This window comes from Aspergillus novofumigatus (genome assembly GCF_002847465.1).
Source record: "Aspergillus novofumigatus IBT 16806 chromosome Unknown P174scaffold_1, whole genome shotgun sequence".
NCBI classification, from domain to species: Eukaryota; Fungi; Ascomycota; class Eurotiomycetes; order Eurotiales; family Aspergillaceae; genus Aspergillus; species Aspergillus novofumigatus.
In genome coordinates, this window is record NW_020194274.1 from 295,943 (window position 1) to 320,643 (window position 24,701).

The 24,701-nt window shown below is 50.4% G+C and overlaps 9 protein-coding genes across 9 annotated transcripts; 5 read left to right on the plus strand and 4 right to left on the minus strand.

Moving 5' to 3' along the window:
• Nucleotides 1-442: 442 nt before the first annotated feature.
• On the minus strand, nucleotides 443-1,683 carry abfII (putative extracellular glycosyl hydrolase/cellulase; the record flags this gene model as incomplete). The annotated part of the gene is made up of 3 exons (XM_024828613.1): nucleotides 443-1,151; nucleotides 1,229-1,556; nucleotides 1,611-1,683. 3 exons carry the CDS (start codon nucleotides 1,681-1,683, stop codon nucleotides 443-445), a joined length of 1,110 nt encoding a protein of 369 aa, XP_024686577.1.
• A 1,412-nt stretch (nucleotides 1,684-3,095) lies between these two features.
• On the plus strand, nucleotides 3,096-4,831 carry P174DRAFT_381181 (putative xylosidase/glycosyl hydrolase; the record flags this gene model as incomplete). Its single annotated transcript, XM_024823065.1, has 2 exons — nucleotides 3,096-3,794; nucleotides 3,845-4,831. 2 exons carry the CDS (start codon nucleotides 3,096-3,098, stop codon nucleotides 4,829-4,831), a joined length of 1,686 nt encoding a protein of 561 aa, XP_024686578.1.
• A 2,105-nt stretch (nucleotides 4,832-6,936) lies between these two features.
• Nucleotides 6,937-8,078, plus strand: P174DRAFT_499731 (Clavaminate synthase-like protein). Its single transcript, XM_024830923.1, has 2 exons — nucleotides 6,937-7,154; nucleotides 7,221-8,078. Exons 1-2 carry the CDS (start codon nucleotides 6,972-6,974, stop codon nucleotides 7,962-7,964), a joined length of 927 nt encoding a protein of 308 aa, XP_024686579.1. The 5' UTR covers nucleotides 6,937-6,971; the 3' UTR covers nucleotides 7,965-8,078.
• A 124-nt stretch (nucleotides 8,079-8,202) lies between these two features.
• On the plus strand, nucleotides 8,203-9,166 carry P174DRAFT_398489 (NAD(P)-binding protein). Its single transcript, XM_024823839.1, has 2 exons — nucleotides 8,203-8,915; nucleotides 8,977-9,166. The coding sequence occupies exons 1-2, from the start codon at nucleotides 8,363-8,365 to the stop codon at nucleotides 9,111-9,113; spliced, it is 690 nt and encodes a 229-aa protein (XP_024686580.1). The 5' UTR covers nucleotides 8,203-8,362; the 3' UTR covers nucleotides 9,114-9,166.
• Nucleotides 9,167-10,299: 1,133 nt separating this feature from the next.
• P174DRAFT_508347 (uncharacterized protein) lies at nucleotides 10,300-14,238 on the plus strand (the record flags this gene model as incomplete). The annotated part of the gene is made up of 7 exons (XM_024831451.1): nucleotides 10,300-10,795; nucleotides 10,969-11,241; nucleotides 11,294-11,854; nucleotides 11,953-12,010; nucleotides 12,059-12,316; nucleotides 12,366-12,802; nucleotides 12,849-14,238. The coding sequence occupies 7 exons, from the start codon at nucleotides 10,300-10,302 to the stop codon at nucleotides 14,093-14,095; spliced, it is 3,330 nt and encodes a 1,109-aa protein (XP_024686581.1). The 3' UTR covers nucleotides 14,096-14,238.
• Nucleotides 14,239-14,506: 268 nt separating this feature from the next.
• Nucleotides 14,507-15,174, plus strand: P174DRAFT_508348 (cupin domain-containing protein; the record flags this gene model as incomplete). Its single annotated transcript, XM_024831452.1, has 2 exons — nucleotides 14,507-14,662; nucleotides 14,749-15,174. Exons 1-2 carry the CDS (start codon nucleotides 14,561-14,563, stop codon nucleotides 15,172-15,174), a joined length of 528 nt encoding a protein of 175 aa, XP_024686582.1. The 5' UTR covers nucleotides 14,507-14,560.
• A 14-nt stretch (nucleotides 15,175-15,188) lies between these two features.
• On the minus strand, nucleotides 15,189-16,293 carry P174DRAFT_426339 (zinc-dependent alcohol dehydrogenase family protein; the record flags this gene model as incomplete). The annotated part of the gene is made up of 3 exons (XM_024825378.1): nucleotides 15,189-15,664; nucleotides 15,718-16,167; nucleotides 16,221-16,293. The coding sequence occupies 3 exons, from the start codon at nucleotides 16,291-16,293 to the stop codon at nucleotides 15,189-15,191; spliced, it is 999 nt and encodes a 332-aa protein (XP_024686583.1).
• A 2,380-nt stretch (nucleotides 16,294-18,673) lies between these two features.
• On the minus strand, nucleotides 18,674-22,118 carry P174DRAFT_499735 (uncharacterized protein). The gene is made up of 3 exons (XM_024830924.1): nucleotides 21,568-22,118; nucleotides 21,378-21,512; nucleotides 18,674-21,305 (listed from the first exon to the last, which is right to left on the minus strand). The coding sequence occupies exons 1-3, from the start codon at nucleotides 21,674-21,676 to the stop codon at nucleotides 18,769-18,771; spliced, it is 2,781 nt and encodes a 926-aa protein (XP_024686584.1). The 5' UTR covers nucleotides 21,677-22,118; the 3' UTR covers nucleotides 18,674-18,768.
• A 1,626-nt stretch (nucleotides 22,119-23,744) lies between these two features.
• On the minus strand, nucleotides 23,745-24,217 carry P174DRAFT_436388 (uncharacterized protein). Its single transcript, XM_024826028.1, has one exon. The coding sequence runs from the start codon at nucleotides 24,146-24,148 to the stop codon at nucleotides 23,918-23,920; it is 231 nt and encodes a 76-aa protein (XP_024686585.1). The 5' UTR covers nucleotides 24,149-24,217; the 3' UTR covers nucleotides 23,745-23,917.
• Nucleotides 24,218-24,701: the final 484 nt, after the last annotated feature.

Sequence of the window (24,701 nt, forward strand, 5' to 3'; positions counted from 1 at the left end):
TCCATTTGATATGACACTTTTGTAGAGACCTCAATGCTACCATGAATGCTGTTCCTTGTAGCGCATCTGAAGTCCAGCGCAGTGTCACAGGACAGCCTAGCCGAGTATGCACTTAGGAATGGCTTTTTGTTTCGTACTAAGGTGCATGGCTACAATGAAGCAATATGGATCACAAGCTTGTCGTTGGCCAAGAGTGCACTAGGTAATATATGCGATGTCAAATACACTTATAGGCTCAAAAAGAATATACGCAGATTTAGAGAGTATCTGCAATCACTGACTACATAACCTTTGTCGACAACCATCCAAAGACAGTCTTCCGATCTCGCTCCAATTGCCTGGCACTTTGATGGTAATCCGGTGATAAATACAGGATTTACTCTCCGTGCAAGTATAGACGCAGTCAGGTGCAAGTATGTCCGAATGACTGTCCTGTGTCCAACTAACACGCAGAATTGGTCTGCGTAAGCAGAGCCAGCTTCCACGGAAGAGAGTTATAATCACCCGACGCCGTCGGACTCAGACCTTGGTAGAGGTAGCGGAGCTTGCACGGGCTGATAGTCATGGTTTGGTCTACCTGCGAGCGCACCATCTCGCCATGGCTGATGCTCTTGGTCCAGGAAGTTCCCGAGAAGACCACATTATTCCAACGCGCGAAGGGATTGGCTTCAGTGTTCGCAAGTCCAGTCCATGTACCCGTGAGAGACGGTGCTGTCCATGACCGGAAGTACCGATTCCCATCGCTCCCGATGGCTTCAACGATGAGAAGGTACTGATTTCCCACGCGGTATACATTGGAAGCTTCGAAGAGATTGTTGGGATTCGAGTCAGAGAGTGCAATGACGGTGTTGCCCATGCCGTTGGGAAAGTTGCTCAGTGTGGTCTGGGAGCGGTAGAGGTGGCCGTTGTCATCAGAAGAGAAGAGGTAGCAATTGGAGGAGTCGCAGATAACCCACATATCCACCCAGTAGCCATTCCCGATATTCTGAGTGATGATGCTAGGAACGCTGCTAAAGAAGTTCTTGGGAGCACTCCACCCAGCAGGATTGCTAATATCCTTGTTTGTGGAGTAGGCAGCATTCCCATTCTGGAAGATCAGGTACCACGCCTGCTGCGGCTGGAAGTAGAAGACCTGGGGGCAGCGCGGTATCCTGTCCCAATGCCACTCTGGTCGAGATAGAAGAAGGGTGCATTCCCCGCTTGGTTGAAGTCGGTGAAATTGAAGTACACCAGATTATAGCCTGATGCCTGAGCAGTGCTAGCGAAAACATGATATGTGCCGTCAACCTCTATGATAGAGGGGTCCTTGATTCCCGCGAGGTTGCGGCCGTCGTTCTTGGGACCAACCAGAGCATTGGTCGAGCTCCATTTGAAACTGGTGGGCAGGCTTCCTGTAGCGCCGGATGTGCTTGTCGAGGTTGTGCGTGTAGCGGTGGTTGTCATGGTCGTGCTGGGCATGCAGTTGCCAGAAAGGCATTGATAGTACCAGGCGTTGATAGAGCTGCAGCATGCACCAGCCACACATTGGGTCGAGCCCGTCCAACCATTCCCACCACCTCGTGTTTAATTAGTGATAGTCCATCCCTTAAGAAGGATAGGATATGACGTACATTGGGCATACAGCGGTTGCTGAGCCTGGACGGCCACTGCCAGTCCGAGGAGTGTGGCCCCTATAGCTCTCATCGCGGATCCCTATGAAGGCAGTAAATTTGATATCAACCTGAGGTCTTGCTTGATGAATGATACTCCAGACGCCCTGAAGTATCGAAGTGATGGCCTGTTTTAAAGCACCAAAAGGCCCCTTCGGCATAGGCGACGATCAACAGGTGCCGAGAATATGAAGCAAGAAGATGCACTCCACCGGAGAATCGCTAAATCAATGCAATGCTTTGAGCCACAGTAATCTATATTTCCTCGTTTAGGTACTTTGCGGATGCTGCAGAGTCTGGATATTAGCCGATAGTCGAACATCTCGGGATGTATATTTTGGCTAAAATCAACCCACCACCGGGATCCTCAGCAATGATTTGCCCTTGGAGACCCCGCATAATCTTCAGTAGCACCCTTCTCGCAGATATCTCAATCTGAATGGTCCATCCGAGCGGCATTTGAGGTATACTCCGCTAAGCATGCGCAGGGCCCGGCATTTTGCGGGGAACTCTGACTCCTCCTTGGAAAAGATCTACTAAGTGCTCGGGTCAACGTGGCTAACCAACCTACATCAGCTATCAGTGGTTCATATACCCTTCTGCTATAGTCTGCATAAGCAACACAAGGGCTGTGGAAGTTCCAACAATCTCGTAGACTCTGGGATTCATCAAATGGATTGAAACGGAGTTTGGCCCTTTCTCATTTCTATCCGGCGTCAGTATCCAAGCAGACAAGGACTATAGTCAAATAGCCAGGGCTGAAGTTACATTGGTCTGAAGATGTCAATCTCCTGGTTTAAAATGGGCGATTGGAATACTCACGCCGTGGGCCCTCCCTTTCCCCAGACTCTAAAATGAGGGGGCCAGGCACCACTTACGGTTTTCAGTGGATTGAGTGGAGATTAATTCGGCTAAGAAGCTAGGCGATTATCCGTGCACCGCCTGTCTGCATACTGAGGTCTGGAAGGCGATGCAATGTCCATCCATACAGACTACTCGGGAAAACGGTCCGTCAGTCTCGGAGACTCCACAGGTTGACAATGGGCTGGAAAAGCTGGAATCTCAAGCGAGACTTCACCGAATGATGGTTTACTGGTATGATCTGCTATCATTGCTGATTTGGTGCATACTCCGTACCTAGCGTCTTCCTTCTCCCGCTCGACATCCTTTACTTCTGTCAACAATCCCGGCCACATATGCAAACGACTTTGCTGATCATCGAACAATATGGTACTCAGAATGTCTAGCATGCATCGTTAATAGCAGGGATCTCGGTAAATAGAGATTCCTTCGCAAGTGGAGCTGAACCGAGATCCTTGTCGTAGCAGAAGATGCTCCAGACGATCTATAAAAGCGGACAGCGGGCCTATGAAGTGACTCACAAGACACAATCGCAGGCTCAGAGTTAGTTGCAAGATGAAAGGAATTGTATGCGCGTTTTTCCTCATGACCGCCGCATTAGGCGCAAATTTCAATCAGCCGGTCTTGTGGGAGGACCTGGCTGATCTCGACATTTTCCGAGTGAATGACACTTTCTACTATTCCGCATCAACAATGCATTACTCTCCCGGTGCTCCTATCCTACAGTCGTACGATCTAGTCAACTGGGAATTCGTCGGCCATTCAGTGCCTACATTGGACTGGGGCTCTATCTATAACCTCGATGGGGGACAGGCCTACGTCAAAGGTATCTGGGCTTCGACACTCAGATATCGTAAGAGCAATGGCTTGTGGTACTGGATTGGGTGCGTCCAATTTAGCACTACATACATCTACACTGCGCCTTCGGTGACAGGCCCGTGGACTAAGAGTGGTGTTATCAACACCTGTTACTATGATGCCGGCTTGCTCATTGATGATGACGATACAATGTATGTGGCGTACGGAGGCACTACCATCTCCGTCGCCCAGCTCTCTTCCAACGGGCTCAGTCAGGTCAAGACGCAACAAGTGTTCAAATCCACCATCGGAGCCATTGAGGGCTCGCGGTTCTATAAAATCAATGGCGAATACTACATTTTCAACACGCTCCCCGCCAACGCCGAATATGTCCTCAAGGCAAGCAGCCCATGGGGCCCATATACACAGAAACTACTCTTGAAGGACATCGCAACTCCGATTACCGGAGGTGGTGTGCCCCATCAGGTACGCACCCTGCTATATAATCAAGAGACGACTGAACTAACGGAATATAGGGCGGCATTGTCGATACCCCTGCAGGAAACTGGTATTACATGGCCTTTGTCGACAGCTACCCCGGAGGCAGAGTCCCGGTTCTCGCTCCGATTACCTGGGGCTCCGATGGGTTCCCGGCAATAACTACAGTGAACGGGGGCTGGGGAACCCAGTACCCATATCCTGTGACTCCACGTCCCCTGTCCTCCCCTACAGGAAAAGACACATTCCAGGGCACCACGCTGGGCCCTCAATGGGAATGGAACCATAACCCAGACCCCAGCTACTACAGCGTAAACAACGGCCTGACCCTAAAGACCGCCACCGTGACTTCCAACCCCTACGCAGCCCGAAACACCCTCACGCACCGGATCCTAGGCCCAGACTCCACCGCAACAATCGAGCTGACAATCAACAACATGAAACAGGGAGACCGGAGCGGCCTCGCCATGCTCCGCGACTCCTCCGCATACGTCGCCGTCATCAACAACAGCGGCGTCTTCCGCGTAAGCATGGTCGCCGGACTCACAATGGACGCCAACTGGAACACCCTCTCAACGGGCACCGAAGTGGCGGGCGTCAACCTCTCCGGTAACCCTTCCAAGATCTGGCTGCGCGCATACGCCAACATCCAGCCCGGCAGCGGCAGGACAGCGTCATTCTACTACAGCACCGATGGCTCCAGCTTCCACTCGATTGGAACACCGTACACGCTGAATAATACCTGGCAGTTCTTCATGGGTTATCGGTATGGTATCTTCAACTATGCTACTGTGTCGCTTGGTGGAAGTGTGCTGGTTAGTTCTTTTGAGATGGAGCGCGGCGCTCCGTCGTCTGGCGCGACCACTACAGCTTCGCAGCCAAGTACCACCACCACTCCTCCGGCTGCGGGGCCTACTCAATCCAAATGGGGTCAGTGTGGTGGTAGCGGCTGGACAGGGCCTACCGCTTGTGCGAGCGGATCGACATGCTCGTCAGCGAATCCGTGGTATTCGCAATGTTTGTAGTGAGCCGCACAGTAGCAGGCATAGTAGGTCTAGTGTGTAGAACAGCAATGGGTGTTGAAGATGGCTTTGCATGCTACACATAGCTTTCAGAGATCATCTACTTACCTACTTACCACACTTTCCACGCAGTAATTCTCTATCAATATGAAAGGAGCTTTACCTGGACGTTTCCAGCGGTACATGTCTCTCGAATGGTATCGACTTGCGCATCGAGTCTGTCGCCTTCCATGAAGTTATAAAGTCTTTACTATCAGGATGATGCGCTCCCTCCCTATTTGTGTAACATTTATTCGTCAGTAAGATGACCCAATGCCATAACGAAATATCAAAATAGCATGTATGAAAACCTCAGAAACCTCAATTATAATCACAAAGACGCCCAACTTAAGCAAAAGGATGTCTTCATTTCGGCGAGTGAAAGGTATACTCATCATTGAAATAGATTGCAGGGAAACTGGGAAAGGGGAGTATCATACCTGATCTTCTAATATACGGAAGGTCGATATTGAAGTTGTTGTCCTTGTCTGTTGTGCCCATGATGGGTTTTTGCTGGGTTTATATAGCTGTAGTAGGTTACTCTATAGTATATACTAAACTTATGCAGTTCACACTGTGTTGCTCAATTTTCTCTATCCATTACGAAAAAGTACATGAGTTGTCTCAGACCACAGTTCGATGTACCCCTGCCATGACTCTATGGGCCATGGATGACATGCCTGCCCTCGTATAGTCAGATGGTGCTGAGTTGTCAGTCCTAAACATTTGACTCAATCCCTCTTTTCATAGCGAGTTAATTAGATTACAGGTTGCTGTACTTATGGGTGGAACCACACAGGGTGAGTCACCTCGTATATTGCTCCCTCCCGATACCGAATTAGGGCATTGATCGGTCAGAGAGTGAGTCAAGTGAGTCACCTCGTAACCAGCAAATAACTACATCGAAGCAAAAGATTGATACTAGCTGTCAAATGAGGCAGCGGGCCGAGTAGATCAGCGCCAAGGTAGTGGAGTGGCTTACTATATTATTGCAGCTCATAGCCAGTCGATAAAGGAAAGCAACCCAGGTAACGTATATGATATATGCCATAGATGACAATAACGTTAATACATTTGATATTCTACAGCAAGGTCCAAGTGATAATCTACTCCAGCATATTTAGTAGAGTGCTCTGATTATAAGTTATAAATGATTGCGCCAGGAGACGTCGGGTCCATTGAAATATACATTCGGGAACGGCTTCAACGATGTCAGGTGGAGGGAGCAATCTAGGAAGTCCCACTGTGAGGAGAATGACGACTGTCGGAGTCCAGAATGGTATTGCTTCGCTTCAATGGAACTCGGATTCCTCGCGTCTCATCCTTATCATCCGTCGTGCTCTTGTCGAGGTGCTCATAGGTGACATTCAACGCGGTTGATGACCATATGTTAAGGCTGGTTCTTCCTTGAATTAATGAGGCCAGAGGTCGCGAGGTTATTCTGCTTCTCGCCACCAGCAAAGACTCGAGCTAAAGTTATAGAGTAAGGTCTTTGCTGTCGTCCTCCTTTAGTAGACATGGATGCATTTGTAAAACTAAGCCTTGTGGCAAAAAGCCGATGAGGAAAGGCAACAAAGAAGATCTTAATCCCTCTGCCCCTGGCAAAAAGTAGTGCAACATGTGACATGATTTCTGAATGTGTCCACCAAAACATTAGATTCCTACCTGTTTTCTATTACCACCCTATCAATCTTTAGACAAAATAAAAAAGGATAGAGCTATAGGTAACAGGCTGACTGCACTTACCCTAACTAAAAATTTAGGGAATCCTCTTACTACTGTAGGCTGTAGCTATATAATTAGGCCTCTTAGAATCTACTATCTTCTGCATATAGAAATGCCTAATTATAAAAGAATGTAGTTACTGCTTAGAAGATATATTAATCTATTAAAGAATAATCTCTTATAGATAGACCTTATTTAGCTACTGTATCTTGTTAGTTATGAAATGATCAAACCAGGAGTATGCAGCTAGACTACAACAGGTCACATGTGATGTGTTATGCATATTGTTCACATCCCTAGAATTCTTAACACAGCTTCTCCTTGTCACTTCACGCCTATTGATACTTGCCATCATTGAAGAAGGTAAATTTCACACAACATGGGATCTATCACAGAACCTGATCATCTTCCGTCAATCAGCTACGCTGATCTTCGACACGAGGATACAGGGATCAGAGATAGAGCGGCTGAAGCTTTCACGCAAGCCCTCCGGGACTACGGGGCATGCCGAATACGAGATCATGGAATCCCGCAGGATAGACTTGACATGTGCTTTGAGAAGGTGAGTGCCATACCACGCCAGAACACATTCGTCAGGTTGCTGTATTGATGAATTGAACTCCGTCAGTGCCGGCAGTTCTTCGAACGAGAGCCTGGAGAAAAGGCAGCCGATTGCGCCAGGTCTGGAGTAGCCAGCAGAGTGCGATTCGTCCCGTACGGAAGTGAAAAGACGCGTGGGGAACCACACTTGGAAGAGGTTCTGCAGCTCCGAGATGGGATCTATAATATGGGCGGGAATTGGTCCCTTGAGGCACGAGAGCTTATCTGCGCATCGGAAAACTTGCATACCACATGTAGTGTCATTCATTGCACACTGCTTGAGTGTCTGTCGTCCTCTCTGCATCTGACTCGATCTTTAGCCTCTATCCACCACAAAGAGAACTCGTTCTTCGCGCCCACCTACTTCGCCCCGTGCTCTCATGATGAAGACATCCTCCGCGTCCCTGTCCACATCGACCCCACGACGATGCTGTTCAATTTCCCGGACTCGCATGGCGGCCTCAAAGTTGCGGACCTGAGAGACAGGGCTGGAAATCTCTCTGCTGTAGAGGTGCAAAACACAGCGACGTTTATTCCGACGGGCTGTCAGCCCGGGGAATTCGTTGTCCTAGCGGGTAATCTTTTAAGGAGGCTGGCTGGAGGTATAAAACATGCGGTGCATTACATCGAGCGGCCGCTGGAGTCTTCCGGGTTTCATTTGAATTACTGGACAGTACCGGATATGGATACTCCTTGTGACTTTGGCGGCAAACGAGAGACTGTGGAAAAGTATTTGGTCAGGGTATTTCCATCAACATTTGGTCATTCCTAGTGCATTTCTGGGTTGCTGTGAAGACAAGTTGACCAAGCTCCCTCGGGTATAAGTACTTATAACCACCTAACAAAATATAGATATTACCTATTTCGGAAGTTATACAGACCTTACCTATATAGCATGTTGAGGGGGCTGTGTTATGCTGGCTTAGTCAGCCCACTGCTTAATGAGCTAGCCCCTATCCTACATTCTTACTGCTGGTTAGGCTTCCTAAGTAGAGAATCCAACCACCTCCAGCATATCAGGAAGCGTCAGCAGCGCTGTGGCCTAGTCTAGATTGTCATCACGCTATCATTCCCTCTTTCTGTAGTCTCGTCTTTTCTTTTCTCACTTGTAAATATTTCTATTAAAACAAAAAGGACCCAAAGAAACAAATATAGGATAGAATCTTCATCATGACGACGGCAGCAGTGTTCGGCTGCACAGGAGCAGTGGGCTCTCAGATTCTCGCTACCCTCCTCGCCATAGACTCATTCTCATCCGTCAAAACAGTCTCACGGAGACTTCCGAATGTCCAGTCACCCAAGCTCGAAGCCATGCAAGAAGGCGACACTTCCAGATGGGCCGGCATGATCTCCTCCTTCTCACCCAAGCCATCAGTCGTCTTCAACGCTGTCGGCACCACAAGAGCCGCAGCCGGTGGACTCCAGAATCAGTGGAAGATCGACCACGACTTGTGTATCGAGAACGCCCGGGCAGCAAAGGAGGCAGGAGTCAAGACGTACGTGTTCATTTCGGGTGCAGGCATTCGAGGATTTCTCGCTCGCTACCTGCCCTTTTCGAAGATGAAGATTGGCGTGGAAGATGCCATCAAGGAACTTGGCTTTGAGCATGCTATTATCCTGCGGCCTGGTATGATTATCGGGAGGGAGAATCCCAAATCTGCGCTCTTGGAGAACATCGTGGGAAATATGAATAAGCTGGGACAAGGTGTCCAGGATAGCTTAGGTATGACCAGCCTGATCTGTGCTGACTGTTTTGATACTGTGAAACTGACTCTTGTGTGCAGGTCAAGATCAGACTGTCATTGCCAGAGCAGCTGTAGCAGCTGCCCGTATGGCCGACGAGGGGAAGGCCCCGTCGAAATATTGGGTTGTGGAGATGGGTGATATTGTCAAGCTGGGCAGAGATGAGTGGAAGGAGTAGCTCAATATGTATATAAGTGGCCATTTAAGTAGCGCTGCTGTGGAACAGTACAGTGAACCTGTCAATCATCCTGACCATTACCGCTGCTATTGGTAAAAAATCCGTATTAGAGGATTACCAATCCTCCAGTGGAGCGATTCTATCTCGCAATTTGATTAGCAGTTGCCAAACGAATCGCCCGCTTTCATCCACATCTATGGTTCTTTTGCCCGTGAAGTAAAGAAAGTAGTCCAGGCCACCTTTTGTGGGAATACGTTCATGTAGAATACATGGCACGGGCTCACGACTAGCACAATTACACGCCCAGGTACACCTACTCAGGACTTTGCATGAGCAGTGAAGGTGGTCACAACAGTCAGTGGCACCTATCGTGAACCGCCTTACATATACTGCCTGTAAACTGACACTGTCAATGTGCGAGAACTCAGCCCGTGTTTTCATCCAGTGATCTTATACAGATTGACGAATGTTCCGCCTTGCAATGACGAAATGTATCCGCGGTTACGGTTGTCCAGGGCAGGTTACTCTGGGATTGGGGATAGGTTCCCGGGGGACATGCATAGAGTTAACACCAGACTATATAAAGATGAAAGACATCCAGACCTTATCTACTGTTATTTTACCATCTGTTATTTCCCATATTTCAAGTAGCAATCAAGCTCACATCCCCATGAACCAATTCCACCTCACCAATTAATGAGCGGCTATCGGACTTGTACCAGCCATTATGAGATAGCGCCTGCGAGCAAATCCATTTAGCTCCAAGGCGCCACTTGCGAGTTTGTGGTTGGACTGAATGAGGAGAAACGCTGCGCTTCAGGTTTCATCTGCGACTCTCCGGCGGCTATTCCTTCTGATGCTCATGAGTGGCCGGAAATGGGACACTATGCGCTCTGTGGTAGATTATTATTTCTAAAGATGCTGTCGAGCCCTCGCTAGATTTTATTACTAGGATATCTCTGCAGAAATGCATTATCAGGCCTGGTGAGCCGAGTCAATCCAGTTGTCTGACTCCATACGCACAAGGCTGAGATCTAGAGAACATAGTATAAGGTACAGCCACTTCAGCAACGCCTTCCAGCCTTGCCCGTTCTTGATTATATATAAGAGAGAAAGCGCCTTAAAAGTCACTACACCTTAAAGCGAGAGCGAAACTAAATGCAGGAGAAGCGGAGGAAGTGTCAGTATGGCAGCAACACAACCCCTCATCCAGAACGCATTCCAGGCAGCGGTGCACGAATTCAAAACAAATCTTAACAACGATCAGCTCTACACCAAGCTGCTTGCAGTCACATCCATTGACGAAGTCTACGACCTGACCGACAAACTTCAGGCCGACCAGGGCAGAAAAGGGCATCTCCGCCATCTAGCCAAGATCGAGCCTTTCCTCAACCGGCTCCGAGAATATACTGGCGTCATTGACACTTTTGTGCAGGTATATCCGGAAATCATGGGGTTGATATGGGGTCCGATTAAGCTGCTACTGCAGTGGAGTAGTGCCCTGACGAAGTCGTTTGATGCGATTGTGAACACGACAGCGGACATTGGATTGTTGCTACCGGAGTTCCAGGAGGTTGTCGTCTTGTTCTCGGGAAATGATAGGATCTATGATGTGCTGGTTTTGTTTTTCAAGGATATCCTCGACTTTTATCAGATTGGGTTGAAGTTCTTTTCCATGCCGCGTATGTATGGCTGATACGTGGCATATGTCTGGTGTGTGCTCTGGAGCTGACTATGATCTTGCTTGATGCAGGCTGAAAATACTTTTTCGAGGCTTTGTGGCCGCGGAAGAAGGAGCACATTAATCTGGTGAAGACTCACATTGAACGGCACGCTCTGCTGATGCGAAACGAAGTGAGGCTGGAGCATATTCGAGAGGAGCATGACACTCGCTTGAAGGCGTTTGAGCATTTCAAAAATGCTGAGAAATCTCACCGATTGCAGCAATTCTACGCTATCAAAGCGGACATGAGTCCGAGGATGTATGATGATAAACTCAACTGGTTCCATAGCCGTGTCTGTGAAGGTACAGGGACTTGGCTGTTTAAAGAGGACGTGGTAAAGGATTGGTTGGATGTCAGTAATGGTTCTTCAAAAGTCGTCTGGCTTCAAGGAATTCCGGGCGCAGGTTCGTGAGCCTCCTCTCCATGTCGGCCCTGAATAACAAAGACCACCTCTAGGAAAGACGTTTCTTGCTGGTGCCGTGGTAGACAAGGCGTATACCATCGGTCATACTGCTTTCGCCTTTCTTAGTCATGCCTTCAGCAGCAGTACTTCGGCTCTAGGTGTTCTACACTCGCTTCTATTCCAGCTGGCCTCTCATCACGAGGACCTCCAAGATGTACTCTGTCACTCAACCATTGAACAAATCAAAAGCAATGTTACCGTGGCGGCGGATACACTCAAGACGGTTCTGGATTGCGCCGGCCAGGTCTTTCTCATTATCGATGGCTTAGACGAGATCGACGAGGTTGAGCGTGGAGTGCTTTTGAAGCAACTCCTGCATCTATCTCATGAATGCCATGAGACCCGCATTTTCATCAGCAGTAGACTAGAGGAAGATATCGCGGCAATTCTCGAGGCCAGATCGGAAATGATTCGGGTTGACGGGAAAAATGAGGAAAGCATCCAAGTCTTTGTCGACTATCAGCTGAAGCAGATTTTCCAGAGTAGACGGTTTCCTCCTCAACTCCAGGATGAAATAAAGCGCTCATTGGCACCGCTTGCACCCAAAGCCAAAGGTAGGAGATGCTTTTCTCGGCGCGATCTTGCGGCTCACGCAACTACTTAGGGATGTTCCTGTATGCGAAAATCGTCTTGAGTGGTATTGAGCTGATAGACGATGTGGCTGAAATTTGCGAAGATTTGAGCATTCTGCCAGAAGATCTGGATGATGCGTAGGGATATCTGGGATCAAAATTAGACGATGAACTGAGCTGTTACAGGTATTCCCGAGTACTTGTACGAATCAACAAACTGCGACCACCGTCAGCCCGCGACAAGGCCAGGAGAATACTGGCCTGGGTGGGTTGCTCGCCGACACCACTAACCGTCCAGGAGGTCGAGCAAGCACTGACGATCAAACCTGGAAGCCTTGAATTGGAGAAGAAAGTGTTCGCCAGTCCAAACCTTAACCGACTCTGCGGACCCATTATCGAAATAAGTGATGGATATATTCAATTTGTACACTTCACAGTCAAGGAGTATGTATCGTGAGGTCTGGCTGGAATATATCTGGCTAACAGAGAGCAGATACTTGTTCAGTCCCGGCATAGACGGACATATTAGTCTTACCCATGCGACCCTCGATCTTGCCATCTGCTGCACTACTTTTCTCAGTCAAAGTCATTACGAGGTCGATACTTTGCCCGATGATGATGGTTTCACCAGCCTCCTACTGGATGGGAGCTATAGATTGCATCACTTCGCAGTAAATGGCTGGTATGAGCTGGTCAAAAAGTACTTGCAGTTGACAAAGAACAAGCCACTGCCACTAGGCCTTGTGCACTGCCTAAGGACGCTGATGGTTAAACGCAGCAACGAGGAGTTTGCAGCAGAGCGCGATACCTTTTTCAAACCTGCGTACTTGCAGCCTATCAAAACAGAGTATCCGGATCTGTATCACTTTCTTATTAGAATAGCCCAATTTCATGAGAGATGCTCACAAACTTGGTATCATGTCAACGAAGGTATACCACTAACTCAAACCTTCGGGCAGAGGACTGACTTTGATAGGGGACAGATGGAACAGGTTTGATCCACTGTCAATATTCCGTGTATCGGCGAAGATATACCGAGAGCTGGACTCCAAGCTGTGCTCTTCCAGTTATCATCAACCAAACTGCCACTGCGACTCCATTGAGCGAAACTTCGGCAAACGTCCGTTCAAATGCGGGTTCTTGAACTGTTCTTTTCAACAGCATGGCTTCGAATCAAAAGCGCAACGAGCAAAACATGAAAAAGAGCATACTCGCCCTTGGAAATGCAGCGTCTCCGGGTGCGAGTATGAAAATATAGGATTTCTATCACGCAGCATGAGAGACCAACACCTGGAAAAGGCTCATAAAGACAAGACACCACCAAGGGATCTCTCCGCCGACACAATCGAACAGGATGAGGTGCAGGCACTGGTGCTCGATTTGGTCAGAGAGGATGAAGTGGAGATGGTTGAGCGTCTCCTGCCGCGCGTTGACGATCTCTATCGATTTTCATCTCTGTTAGGCAAGACGGTAGGCGAACTCGGGTCTTTGCCAATGGCGCAGATGATCACGCGGGTCTGCGAGGAGGGGGAGAAGCACAGGGCTGTGGATCAATTTTATCACGGAGCTATAAAGACCGGTAACGTCAAGTTTATTGATTGGCTTATCAACACGAATCAGATGCCGGAATATAGAGATGAGGCGGCGTCTATTACTGCTGCCTTCGTGAAGAGCGACTCTGAGGACATGTGGAGACTCTGCGAGCAGTTCATGGCGGCTCTCTCGCGTGTTGACGACACGGACCGAAGGATGTCCGATGTTTGCCTTGAAGAGCCGGTCATAAATGCTACCTGCAGGGTCGCGAATCGAGAAAAGATGTTACTTTCCCTTTGGGAATCCGTGGGGGCAATTAAGAAGCTCAAGGCTGCTAAGCTTTCATATGCCTTGGGGGTTGTTGCAAGAACGACGTGCTCTATTCCACTCGGGAGAGCGCTTCTCCAATACGGAGCTGATGTCAATGGACAGAAGGGTAAATTAGCGGTTTCGCCCCTTCAATTTGCTGCGCGGAAGTCGTCGATTGAAAATGCAGAGTTCATGAGATTCCTCCTCTCTGTTGGCGCCGATCCGGAACATGTATCCCGCTCGCGAAAACCTTCCGACGAGGTAGGCGCCAAGGAAATTGTCCGGTGGCTTGGGATGACATGGAATGAACTTGTCGAACAGACGAGAGATTGTAGGATGGGCGCCTCCGCTGCCCCTCCAGATCCTTCAGTACGGCCATGACCTTGGCGAGCTGCCTAGGGCATTCAGCTGAGGGGCAGGCGGTGTTGCGACGCTATTCCGCTCGTCATTATGGAACACTTGCTCGTTAATCAATGTGTTGAAAACAAAGAGCATCTGCTGCCAATATGCTCAAAGAAATGCACCAAAAAGGCTACATAACAAATCATCATGGGATGATCCATAGGCAGTACACTGCAGTAGATGTAATTAAAACGACACTTAGGCTGTTTGAGAATCAAGACTAAGACAAACTTAATGAGAGCCAGACCGGGTTATCCTTGCAGAAGTTCTGCAGCCCAACCAGACCGCTCCAGCTCTGTAAGGTTGTGAAGACCTTGCTGATCCGAGTCGTTCCTATAAAAATGTGGCGGTACCCCGTCCAGTATCTCTTCCCCTCTCTTCATCCATTCAACCAATTCCATCCTCTCATCCGTGGGAAAAATTGACAACCACCTCCAAGCCATCATGTCTACAAACCCAGGCCAAGTCTCCCCCCTTGCGGGAATAACCCGCTACATCACCACCCACAACCCCTCCGGACAAGCCATCATCCACTCGGAGCAGCCCGTCACCTGGGGCTCCTACGAGGACGGCGCGCTAGGCATGGGGTCGCCTACACGACCTCCGAATTCCCCGCCAACCTAAACAACGAGACCGACATCAAAACTCACGAGCAACTCATGCAGAAGAATGCACTGGGCCTGGTGAACCCTGGCGGGACGGTGTGTCGGTTTGTCGATTTCGGGCCCGGTGGAGAGCCGTTCATGCATCGCACGCAGAGCCTGGACTACGGGATTGTGCTGCAGGGGGAGATTGAGATGATTCTGGATTCTGGGGAGAAGAGGATGTTGAAGCCGGGGGACATTGCTGTGCAGCGGGGAACGAAGCATGCGTGGAGGAATCCGAGTGAGGTGGAGTGGTCGCGGATGGTCTTTATATTGCAGGACATTCAGCCGATAGTGATCGGGGGGTTGTGCTTGGGGAGGATATCGGTGGGTCGGGGGAGATCAAGCCTAGTCAAGGTGATTGACCGGTGTGTCATGTCTTTTTCTAGATATAATCTGAGATATAGTACATGATATACGATGAATGACTACTGGTCCTTCACCTTGATCACGACCTTTCCGAAATGCGCTCCGCTTGCCAGGAACTTGAACGCCTCCTTGGACTCCTCGAAGGGGAATACCCGGTTGACAACAGGGTGGATCTGGTGCTTCTCATAGAACCGCACCATCTCCTCGAAGCGGTCCTTCGGACCGTTAATGATGCCCTTGATCGTCAGGTTTTTGCGCAGCGTGAGCACGTTCATGTTGAGAGTGTCATTCGGATTCTGCTGCTTTCCGGATGTGTAGCCAATGCAGTCGATCAATCCACCAAAGGCGACGCAGTCAAGGGTCTTGCTCAGTGTCTCCGAGCCGCCGGTCTCGAGGATGATGTCCGCGCCGTGGCTGTCTGTCACCCGCATCACCTGCTCGTTCCAGTTGGGGTTCGTGCGGTAGTTGATGGTATAGTCGGCGCCCAGCTTCTTCGCTCGCTCCAGCTTCTCGTCGGACGAGGACGTAATGATCACTGGGAAAGGTCAATCGCATGTCACAAGAATGTATAGGCATTACGACACAAACCTTTCGCCCCAGATGCCTTCGCAATCTGCAAACCAGCAATCGACACCCCGCCCGTCCCAAGCAGCAAAACATACTCGCCCTCTCCTCCGTTCTGTCCCATCGGCCGCATGCCATTAATTGACATCCACGCCGTCACGCTCGCAATGGGAAGCGTACTAGCCTCCTCGTGCGTCATGTAACCGGGGGCCCGAACCAGAGCCTGCTCAGCGAACACACGATGTGTCGCCAACACACCATCCAGCGGCAAGCCCAGACCGCGTGCTAATTCCTTCTCGGTCACTTGCCCAGTCTGGTGATCCGGGAGGAAGGTCGATAGGACGCGATCGCCGGCTTTCCAGGTCGTTACGCCTTCGCCCACCTGAGTGACCACACCGCTCATGTCGCTGCAAGGGACGACGACAGTTTCGACTCCCTGGGTTGCTTTGTGGTGGGTGTACTCGCCCATTACGACTAAGACCAGAATAAATATTCGAAGTTCGGTACATTGAATCGAGGCTACTGACCTTCGGTATCGCGATAATTCAAAGAAACAGCATAGATTTCCACGAGGACTTCCCCGTGGCCGGGTGCGGGCATGGGGCCTCGGCCTGCTGCAGGCTGTCAAGGCCTTTCAGGTTGCTCCTCCATTGCTTGATAGATGGTGACATTTTAATGATTTGAAGCTCGACCTTTGATGTTCTCCAGGAAGGTTCAAAAGCTCAAAATTTATGCAATAACTAGATGGCCAGAATTAATAATGCTGAAAAATGCGTCACTGTGGAGTCGCCCCGCAGTTGGAGAATCTCGGCGATTTTCCTTTTCTCAGCGGTGGAACATTGTCCCATGGCTGTTGACATGTTGATATCGATGGCCTATGTGATCCAGAAAGATAGATCGAGGGCGTATTAGACATTGGAGAATGCAGAAGATGCAGTCGTGATGCACGAGGTTGTGTGGGGTGGTTTTACCCCAATGAGGGGTCGATGATCGGCTTGGAGAACTTTTCCCGTTCGGAAGTAGGAGCCTCGGTCTGGGAGATGCAGAGCACATACTATGTAGATCAGACTCAGGGTTGACAACTGAGAGATAGTGGCCTCCTATCGCGGTTATGCCGAATTTTATCGGCCCCTGTGACTGCCTGAATGCTTGACCGGCGAGCAGCTTGTTGAAGTTTCTTCCGCAGAAGTCGCGAGCTTAGTATGGTCATGGTCAACAGAATATTTCCCTGTGTATCGCGGACTTGCTCTTAATGTGTATTAGGGATACGCCTTCAGCAACCCCGTATGGTATACGATGTATTGATGCGGAACAGCACCTCCCCGAAGCGATCGATGTCAAAGGTACCGTTTCTTTGTCAGTGCGAAGACCTAAGGTAAAAACCTCACTTATTTCCCCGGTACGTTGTCCATAACCTCTTCGTCTCCAACACCCAACGGACTCGATGTAGGTCGTAGACCGGTCCACTCATACAACAAACGCCAGCAATCCAAGCAACAGCTGGCTGTCACTGTGGTGGAGTACACTTACACCGTCGGCGCAATATGCACTACGTAAAGGAGTCTAGTCATCAAGTGCAACAGCTTGTATGATCTGTCTAGAGATTATCTACTCCGTAGTTGATGAACGACAATCTGAGAAGCTCTTGACCGTAGTACTGGTGAATCGCGGCCGTCTTGCGGTCCGGAGGGTCTCCTGCCGCTGATATGTCTCTGCGAACAATAGCAAAAGAATTAAGGAACAGTCCTGAACACAGTCGACTTCATATGTTGTACCACATGTGAGTTGCAAGGTAGTGGAATACATACGTCCTCAACATATATATTCCCTGGTAGATTGGCTCTGGATCCACACCAAAGCAGCTCACTCAGGAGATAATCCAAGAGTCCAAGCTTTGCTCCTCGTCCCAGTTGTAGCTTTTCTGATCCTTCCATCTATTAGACACGCGTCATCCCCGCTGAGGTGAGAAATCTTCTCATCAAGCAGAAGAATATCTATCGATGGTTGTCTCAGGCATCCACGAAACAACGCATCCACACATGGATATGCAAGTCTCCACCCCTCGGCCCTGGCCCCTTATCTCCGGCCCACATGCACGTCATGGCAGAGGCATAAACAACTATAAACAACCATGAATCTCTTCCTCCTTTGATCTTCTAGACATAGACAATCACAACCATCACATCATGAACCCCCACCTAAACCCCAAACAATCGCCCACCGCGGCAAAACCAAACACCCCACCGTCACAAACCCCGCTCCTCCCAGTACCCCGAAAACACCCTCGAGAGCTTCCGCGCCGCCGCCGCCGCCGGCTGCGACGCCATCGAGACGGACCTCCGCGTCTCCCGCGACGGGGTCGTCGTGCTCTGCCATGACCGCTCGCTAGAGCGGGTCTACGGCGTGAAGCGGTTCGTGGACGAATATACCTGGGAGGAGTTGCGGGCTCTCAAGACCACACAGGCGCCGCACGTGCGGATGCCGCGCTTAGTAGATTTCCTGGCGCTGCTTTGTGAGCCTGGGTGGGAGGGGATTTGGGTGGTGTTGGATATCAAGGTATATACTACTCTACTCTAGTCTACCCTAATTCTACTCTGGTTTGGGAAAGATAGGATACTGACAGAAATAGCTGGGTAATCTCCCCGAGCGGATCATCCCGCTTCTTGCGGAGGCGTTTGAGTCCGTCGCGCCGGCTACGCCGTGGTCGAAACGGCTCGTCCTCGGGTGCTGGTCTGCTGCGTTCTTCCCACTGTGTGAGACCTACTTGCCTGGTTTCGAGACCGCGTTGATCTGCTTCGATCTGTGGTATGCGGCGCGGGTGCTGCGGGAGAGTCCGGCGTCGGTCAATGTCAACCAGAAGGTGTTGATGGGGATGGGGAGGGGGTTTCTGGAGGAAGCGCGGGCCGCGGGGCGGCGGGTGTTTGTGTGGACGGTGAACGAGCCGAGTTTGATGCGGTGGTCGATTGAGCGGGGGGTTGATGGGATTATTACGGATGATCCGGGACGGTGTCGGGCGATGGTGAAAGGTGTTCCGGCGGGGACTCGAGACGAGAGAGTCACTGTTTCGCAGAGGGCTCAGGCGTGGGCTGTGTCGCTTCTGGTGGTCATGTTTGGGTGGCTTTTTCGACGGAAGTTTCTGTATAAGCTGGAGAAGCGGGATAAGAGCGAGTAAATAGATTTCACATTAATCATTAACGTCCTATTCACATGGCCGACCGCAATTCCAAGTATAGTACACCAAGTATGCACAAGCAAGCAAGAGCAGACCTTCTGAAGCGACAGTGGGGATATATAGCGTATGAACAAGAAATGTAAAGAATTGAGGTCAAAGCAAGGGTATATAGCGGTCCAGACCAGATGAAGAACGAGTGAAATAAATCCAAATATGTAGACCACGAAGAGCGCGAAAAGTTCAATCAACGCTGCCACCAGTTCATCAGGACAATTGAACAAAATGATAGAAATCATGTCATCATTAACCGGGTCGTCCGCCTCTCCGGGAATCGTCGGGCGCCCGCTGGGGAGGCCCACGCGGTACATCCAACATCCCGGAAGGACGACGAGAGCCAGGACCAGGACCCGGGCCGAAGCCAGGTCCATGACCAGGGCCAGGGCCAGGGCGGCGGGGATACCCAGGAGGCATCGGGGGTAGTTCGGGGGACGAGCGGCCAAGGGCGAGGATGGCAAGGTTGGCCGGCGCATGCGATTGGGCGACATGGATGCAGCTGCGCGGCGAGCGTCGCGTTCGCAGTACACCAGACCGTTCCATTCAAAGTACTCGCCCTTTACGGGAATCCCGCAGGTCCGGCAGGTCAAACAGTCGGGGTGGAACTTCTTGTGATCCGCCGGCCCCGGGCCGCTTCTCTCGTTCGTCTCGAGATACTGGCCTTCGATACCCTTGTTGCATGCACTGCAAAGGGACCCGTTCAGTTCATGATAGTGCTGTGCACAGTATGGGTGGTCATTCAGCACGTAGAAATCGGCCGTCTCGAATGGCGATCGGCAATGACAGCAGACGAAGCATTCGCGGTGGTACCGCCCAGTCAGGCGGCCATCCTTGGACGAGACAGACTTTCCTAGAATTGCCTCACCGCATCCCCTACAACGCCCTTTGGGACGAGGTGGCGGTCGAACGGGAGGCTCTGTCGCCGATCGAGTGATCGTGGGCCGTTCCGGGGGCTCGTTTCGAGGATCGTGAGATTCTTGTCGTACGAGAGGTATGCGAGGTTCGCGAGGCTGTGGAGGAAGGCTTGGTGCCTTGTCTACCACCAAGGACAAACTACCTTGATTGATGGCCGGGTCTGTCGGGGAGTCGGGACTGAGAAGTGAAGCAGGAATTCGCGGGGGTTCAAGATCAACGGGACTTTCCGTCTGCTCGGTTTCGGGCAACACTGGTTGCCGATTGCCACTGGCCTGCTGCTCTTTGACGACTCCCAGTCGGCTCGTCTCCGACGGCTTTCTTCTTGACAGGCTTGCTTCGGAGGGAAGACTGGAGATTGAGGTTCCGCTCCGTGTTTCAGAGGGCGACGATTCGGAAGAAGAAGAGGTCGAATTTTCCGTCGCATGATCGGGGAAATCGAGACCTAGAGCACGAGCAAACTTGGAAACTGATGTATTGCTTTCACTGCTCGAATCTGTGCCTTTCCTCGGCACATCCTTTGGCTCAGATTGCGAGACACTGGGTGGTTCAATGTCTGACACGGAGGGTCGGAAAGCTTTGTATGACACGTTGGCGGAGGAGGCAGACGACGATCGTGCTTCATTAGGATCAAGCCAATCAGCAGGTAAGCCAAACGAACTTTGCGATGGGCTTCGGAAGAAGAGCTCAGCGGAGCCTCGTGTGCTGCTAAGCCGGTCGGAATTCGTATGAGACGATACACGCAATGGATCAGGAAATGATTTCTCGGCGGTTGCTACTCCGAAATCGAACCCGCTGAAGCTGCCGCCCTTTCCGTCATGCTTCTGGTTTTCCGTCCCAGCTGATTGCTCCGCTGAGGATGAATGCTCGATCAAAGGTTCTAGATGATGGGCGCGGCCGGATGATGCCTCTTCCGTAAATTGATGTGACTCTTGAGCAATGCTGCCGAATGAGGGTCGCCGACTGGACATGGCAGTCGATCGCTTGGAGTTGTTCTCGCCATACCGGCTACTCCCGGCGGATGTTCCGTAACTACTCCTGCTGTCAATCGAGTCCCCATGTCTATGGGAGATCGCTTGAGCGCGAGGCGCATCATGCTGTTTCGTCAAAGGCGGGGGTGAACGTCCTCTCTCGTATCCTGACATGCGCGCACTCTGCGGAGGCAGCGAAGCCTCTCTATCCATCGCATGCGCGAATTGCGGCGAGGGCACTGGCGGTGCAGTTTGGGCTATCTGCAACAGCGACAGCGAAGCATTTCGTTTCTTGGACATCGATCGTGGCAGGGGGAAAGCCGGCAAATTGCCAACTGGTTTGATCACATCAGGCGAATCGGGCTCATCCAGAAGGGGAGAGATGCGACTTCTTTGCTGCAAATACGGCGACCGTTGTCCTGTTGATACTGAGAGCGGAGACGGGGTCAGAGAGTCCTTTTCACTCTTCGATAGATCTTCATTGGGGTGTAAGTACGACCGATCTAGTCGATCCAATCACATTAGTCCACGTCTATTGATAGGAAAGGATGAGCTCGATGTGCATCATAACATACTCGCTAATGATGGATCGATGCGCGGTGGAGGCCCCGGTCGTCCCAGCCTGGGTCCAGACGGGTTCCTCAGGTGTGTTGAGGCTGTCGCAGAGTCGGACTTTGGTGGAGGCGATGGAGGCGGCGGAGATGGAGATGCTGGACAGAGTCAGTCACGCTGGCATATGTTGATATATTTCAGTCGAGCAACTACCTGGCGCAGGTTTGCAGACGTGATCTCCCATCTGCGAGATCTCGACCCTCATCCCGCAATTGGAGCATTTGATGGTGGGCAACAGGGCCCCGTCCATCAATCCCGCCATATCGACCGACAAGAGGTCTACAGGATATACGAATCACTGATATTGTTCGTTCATTGAATTGATAACAAGCACAAAGGTGAATGAATTTCTCAGATTAAGCAGTAGCCGTCATCTGTCGGTTTGCTCGGTCTACCACTGGTTACCATCCACGTAAGGATCCCTGCTCGTTCTGCATCAAAGACTGAATCCTGCAGTTAAAGTGGTCAACCAGTCCAGGAATAGCGCAACAATCAATGTTCGAGATGCATAGAAGTAGGTATATGTCAAACTGCAAGGAGTGGAGGAAGAGGAAAATGGATGATAATAATAGTCCAATTGCTGTTTGGAGCCGTGTTTCTGTCGAGTGGGACCAACCGCGACTGATGGCCCTCGTGTGACGATCCAGGACTTTAGTGTGCTTTCTTTTTCGACGGCGCGGCCCCAATCAGGAGTAGTTCAGGATGACACGCGTTCTTGAATTGGTCTTAGTCTTATTCTGCTCTATTTTTCTCGCGGCAGAAGAAGGCTGTTGGCGGATCAAAGCGAAATAATCGAACCTACGAGATGTTGGCTTGCCTGAGGCGTCGAGGTCTGATTGGGTGATGATATTTTTTTCTGTTTACGCCCCTTTTCCCGTTGACCACACGCAAATATTGGCCACTGTTGGATGCTTCTAACCTTCTATGATGATTCTTTCAGACAGACTTGGATCTCAGATCAATCTGGTCTTCTAGATATCTGGATATCTGATAATTGAGAGCACTATCAGGTACTGGGGATACTCATGATTGTGCCTCTCAGAAAGGTCCATGGTCCAGGATGACAACCCCCTGAACCAAGAACCACCGAAACTGCCGATCGTTCGTCAGGGGCAACTGTTCACTCTACTATCAATCCATTGGCTGTCAATACATCAGCCCTGTTCCTCCCTCGGATCAAAACTCTGAGGTCGTATCCATAATCCAACCCTGATGGTGCACGAGCCTCTCATTAGCCTGTGTATTCTTGCTGCCAATGTTGATATGATCACAGTGCTCTCTGATTGCTGAATCCTTCGTCTAGGGACTCAAGATTACTTGCAGGTGTCTCTAGGTTTGTTCGGACGGCTTTCGTTTGCGTTCAGGTCATGGCTTACTTTGCTGCAAAGAAGTGGAGCTGAATATTGCCTCGAGGCAAGGGGCGCAAACTTAACCGGCCACAGTAGCTGCACTGAGCCGTCACGGCTTGGGACATCGAATGAGGAGTCAATCCGCGGGACATCAATGGAGACTTGCAAGTCGGTTGATGATGACTACAGATTCGAGCATATCATCACACTCAGGCTTCTCGAAGGCCAAATTGCGCATTTCTGAAGGATCAAGTGATCTAGAGTATTGTTTTCTTTGGTGTCGAATACTCCGGACGATTGAATTCAAAACACGGGGTGTACCATGGTTGCGGGAAGATCACTTGCTGACCTCGTGAGCTCAAATATGGAGCAAACTGTTCATGAGTCTTCCTTCGATTGAAGGAACGATATTCTGGCATTTCTTTATGCTAACAGATCGCAAGAATGCAGATCGTGATGGCTCTTTCAGTTCAATAATGAGCTCACAATGTCTATTGCGCCGGCATCTGATAGACTTGGACGATTACCAGCTCCCACTTATGAACTCGAGGCTCAGGAGTTGGGAACTGACTTCGCCCTTGGCAACTCGGCGCATTGAAAATAGCACATACAAATTCTCTTTCATTCCATACACGGCATTGCCTGACCTTGTGGTTATATGATTACGGCCTCGTTAGCAGAATAGCTGCGAGCACCAGATTGTCTACCTGTGGTTCGCGTCGTATTTTTTTACAACGTTTATGACTACGGATCAAGCGATGTAGTCTCCCGGCGTACTGATTGCACTACTGGACGTCAGGCCCGCATAAATAATTATGAGCTGAGGATGAGGCCATCGTGTTGGATGTAACCATGGAACGTCCAGCCGAGCTTCCCGCCTCCTGCACACCGCAACATTCCAGCAGCTGCAAGCACCAGGAGGCCGTACCAGTCCACTGACATCCGTACGCGAATTCGAATCCCTGATAGATAGATATTTCTCGTCTATATATCAGCATTAAATCAACCCTTTGAGCTTTGCTTACTTTTATTGAAATATCCAATTGTTCAATGTGCGAGACGGCAGGTATGCCCCCAGGAGGCCGAGCCTAGGCGCCCAAGCCCCTAGGCAGGCACTTAGGGTCTCCGTAGACCGCCAATTCCAAAGCGGAGCATCACTGCAGCAGTAAACTGTTTTCGTCGACTCGGTCCACTCTGTTCGCAAGCGATGCAAGCGCAGACCACAGGTTGTCCTTTACTCCTGAATCGGGTCCGATGCGCTGTCTCAGTTGCATTCTCAATCTAGGCACGTTCCATGTGCTCAATTGCCGGTTGTCAGGTGTCGTTATCGGTGGTCTGTAGGAGAGTAGTACTACGAGTATCAAAAGATATGAAACATGACTCATGAAGTTGTCCAAAGGCGACAGCAAAGATTGAGGTTGACGGAATAATAGCGGCCGACCTGCATTCTTGGAACCTCGGTGTATCTATCTAGTGCTTCTAGCGATGAACAAAGTGTGCTCAGCATGCAGGCAGCAGCTTTGGGAGCTTTATCAACTTCCAGAGGCAATTAAGGAGCAGAATTCTGAAGGATTATACAAAGCAAAGTGTTGCTTCAATCTGTAGAAGGCAAATGGTAGGCCAATGGACAGCATTAATGGAGGGGTACGGAGTACCTGGAGGGGCATGAGACGCAGTATCTGTGCTTCTACTGATACCTAGTCACACCGCAACTGACAATTCACTACCGTCGATTCCTGTTTTCGTTATCGCTAACAAGTCACTACTGGCAACTCGGACCTAATTGGGGGGTAGAACCTTGGGGAATAATACTGAGATGGAGAGAGTGGGTTGCGGAGCAATGCGGGAGACATCGTGACTAAGGAGTATCGTGGTCCGCTTTAAATATCCTGCCGTTTTCCCTCCTCTCCCCCTTGGTCTTTCTTCTCTCTCCCTCAA

Coding starts and splice junctions, on each gene's coding strand:
- P174DRAFT_499731 (XM_024830923.1), top strand. CDS start 6,972: ATGGGATCTATCACAGAACCTGATCATCTTCCGTCAATCAGCTACGCT. Junction 7,155..7,220: donor TTGACATGTGCTTTGAGAAG/GTGAGTGCCATA, acceptor GAACTCCGTCAG/TGCCGGCAGTTCTTCGAACG.
- P174DRAFT_499735 (XM_024830924.1), bottom strand. CDS start 21,676: ATGGCGGGATTGATGGACGGGGCCCTGTTGCCCACCATCAAATGCTCC. Junction 21,513..21,567: donor CGTCTGCAAACCTGCGCCAG/GTAGTTGCTCGA, acceptor GACTCTGTCCAG/CATCTCCATCTCCGCCGCCT. Junction 21,306..21,377: donor CATCGATCCATCATTAGCGA/GTATGTTATGAT, acceptor TGGATCGACTAG/ATCGGTCGTACTTACACCCC.
- P174DRAFT_436388 (XM_024826028.1), bottom strand. CDS start 24,148: ATGAGTCATGTTTCATATCTTTTGATACTCGTAGTACTACTCTCCTAC.
- P174DRAFT_398489 (XM_024823839.1), top strand. CDS start 8,363: ATGACGACGGCAGCAGTGTTCGGCTGCACAGGAGCAGTGGGCTCTCAG. Junction 8,916..8,976: donor AGGTGTCCAGGATAGCTTAG/GTATGACCAGCC, acceptor TCTTGTGTGCAG/GTCAAGATCAGACTGTCATT.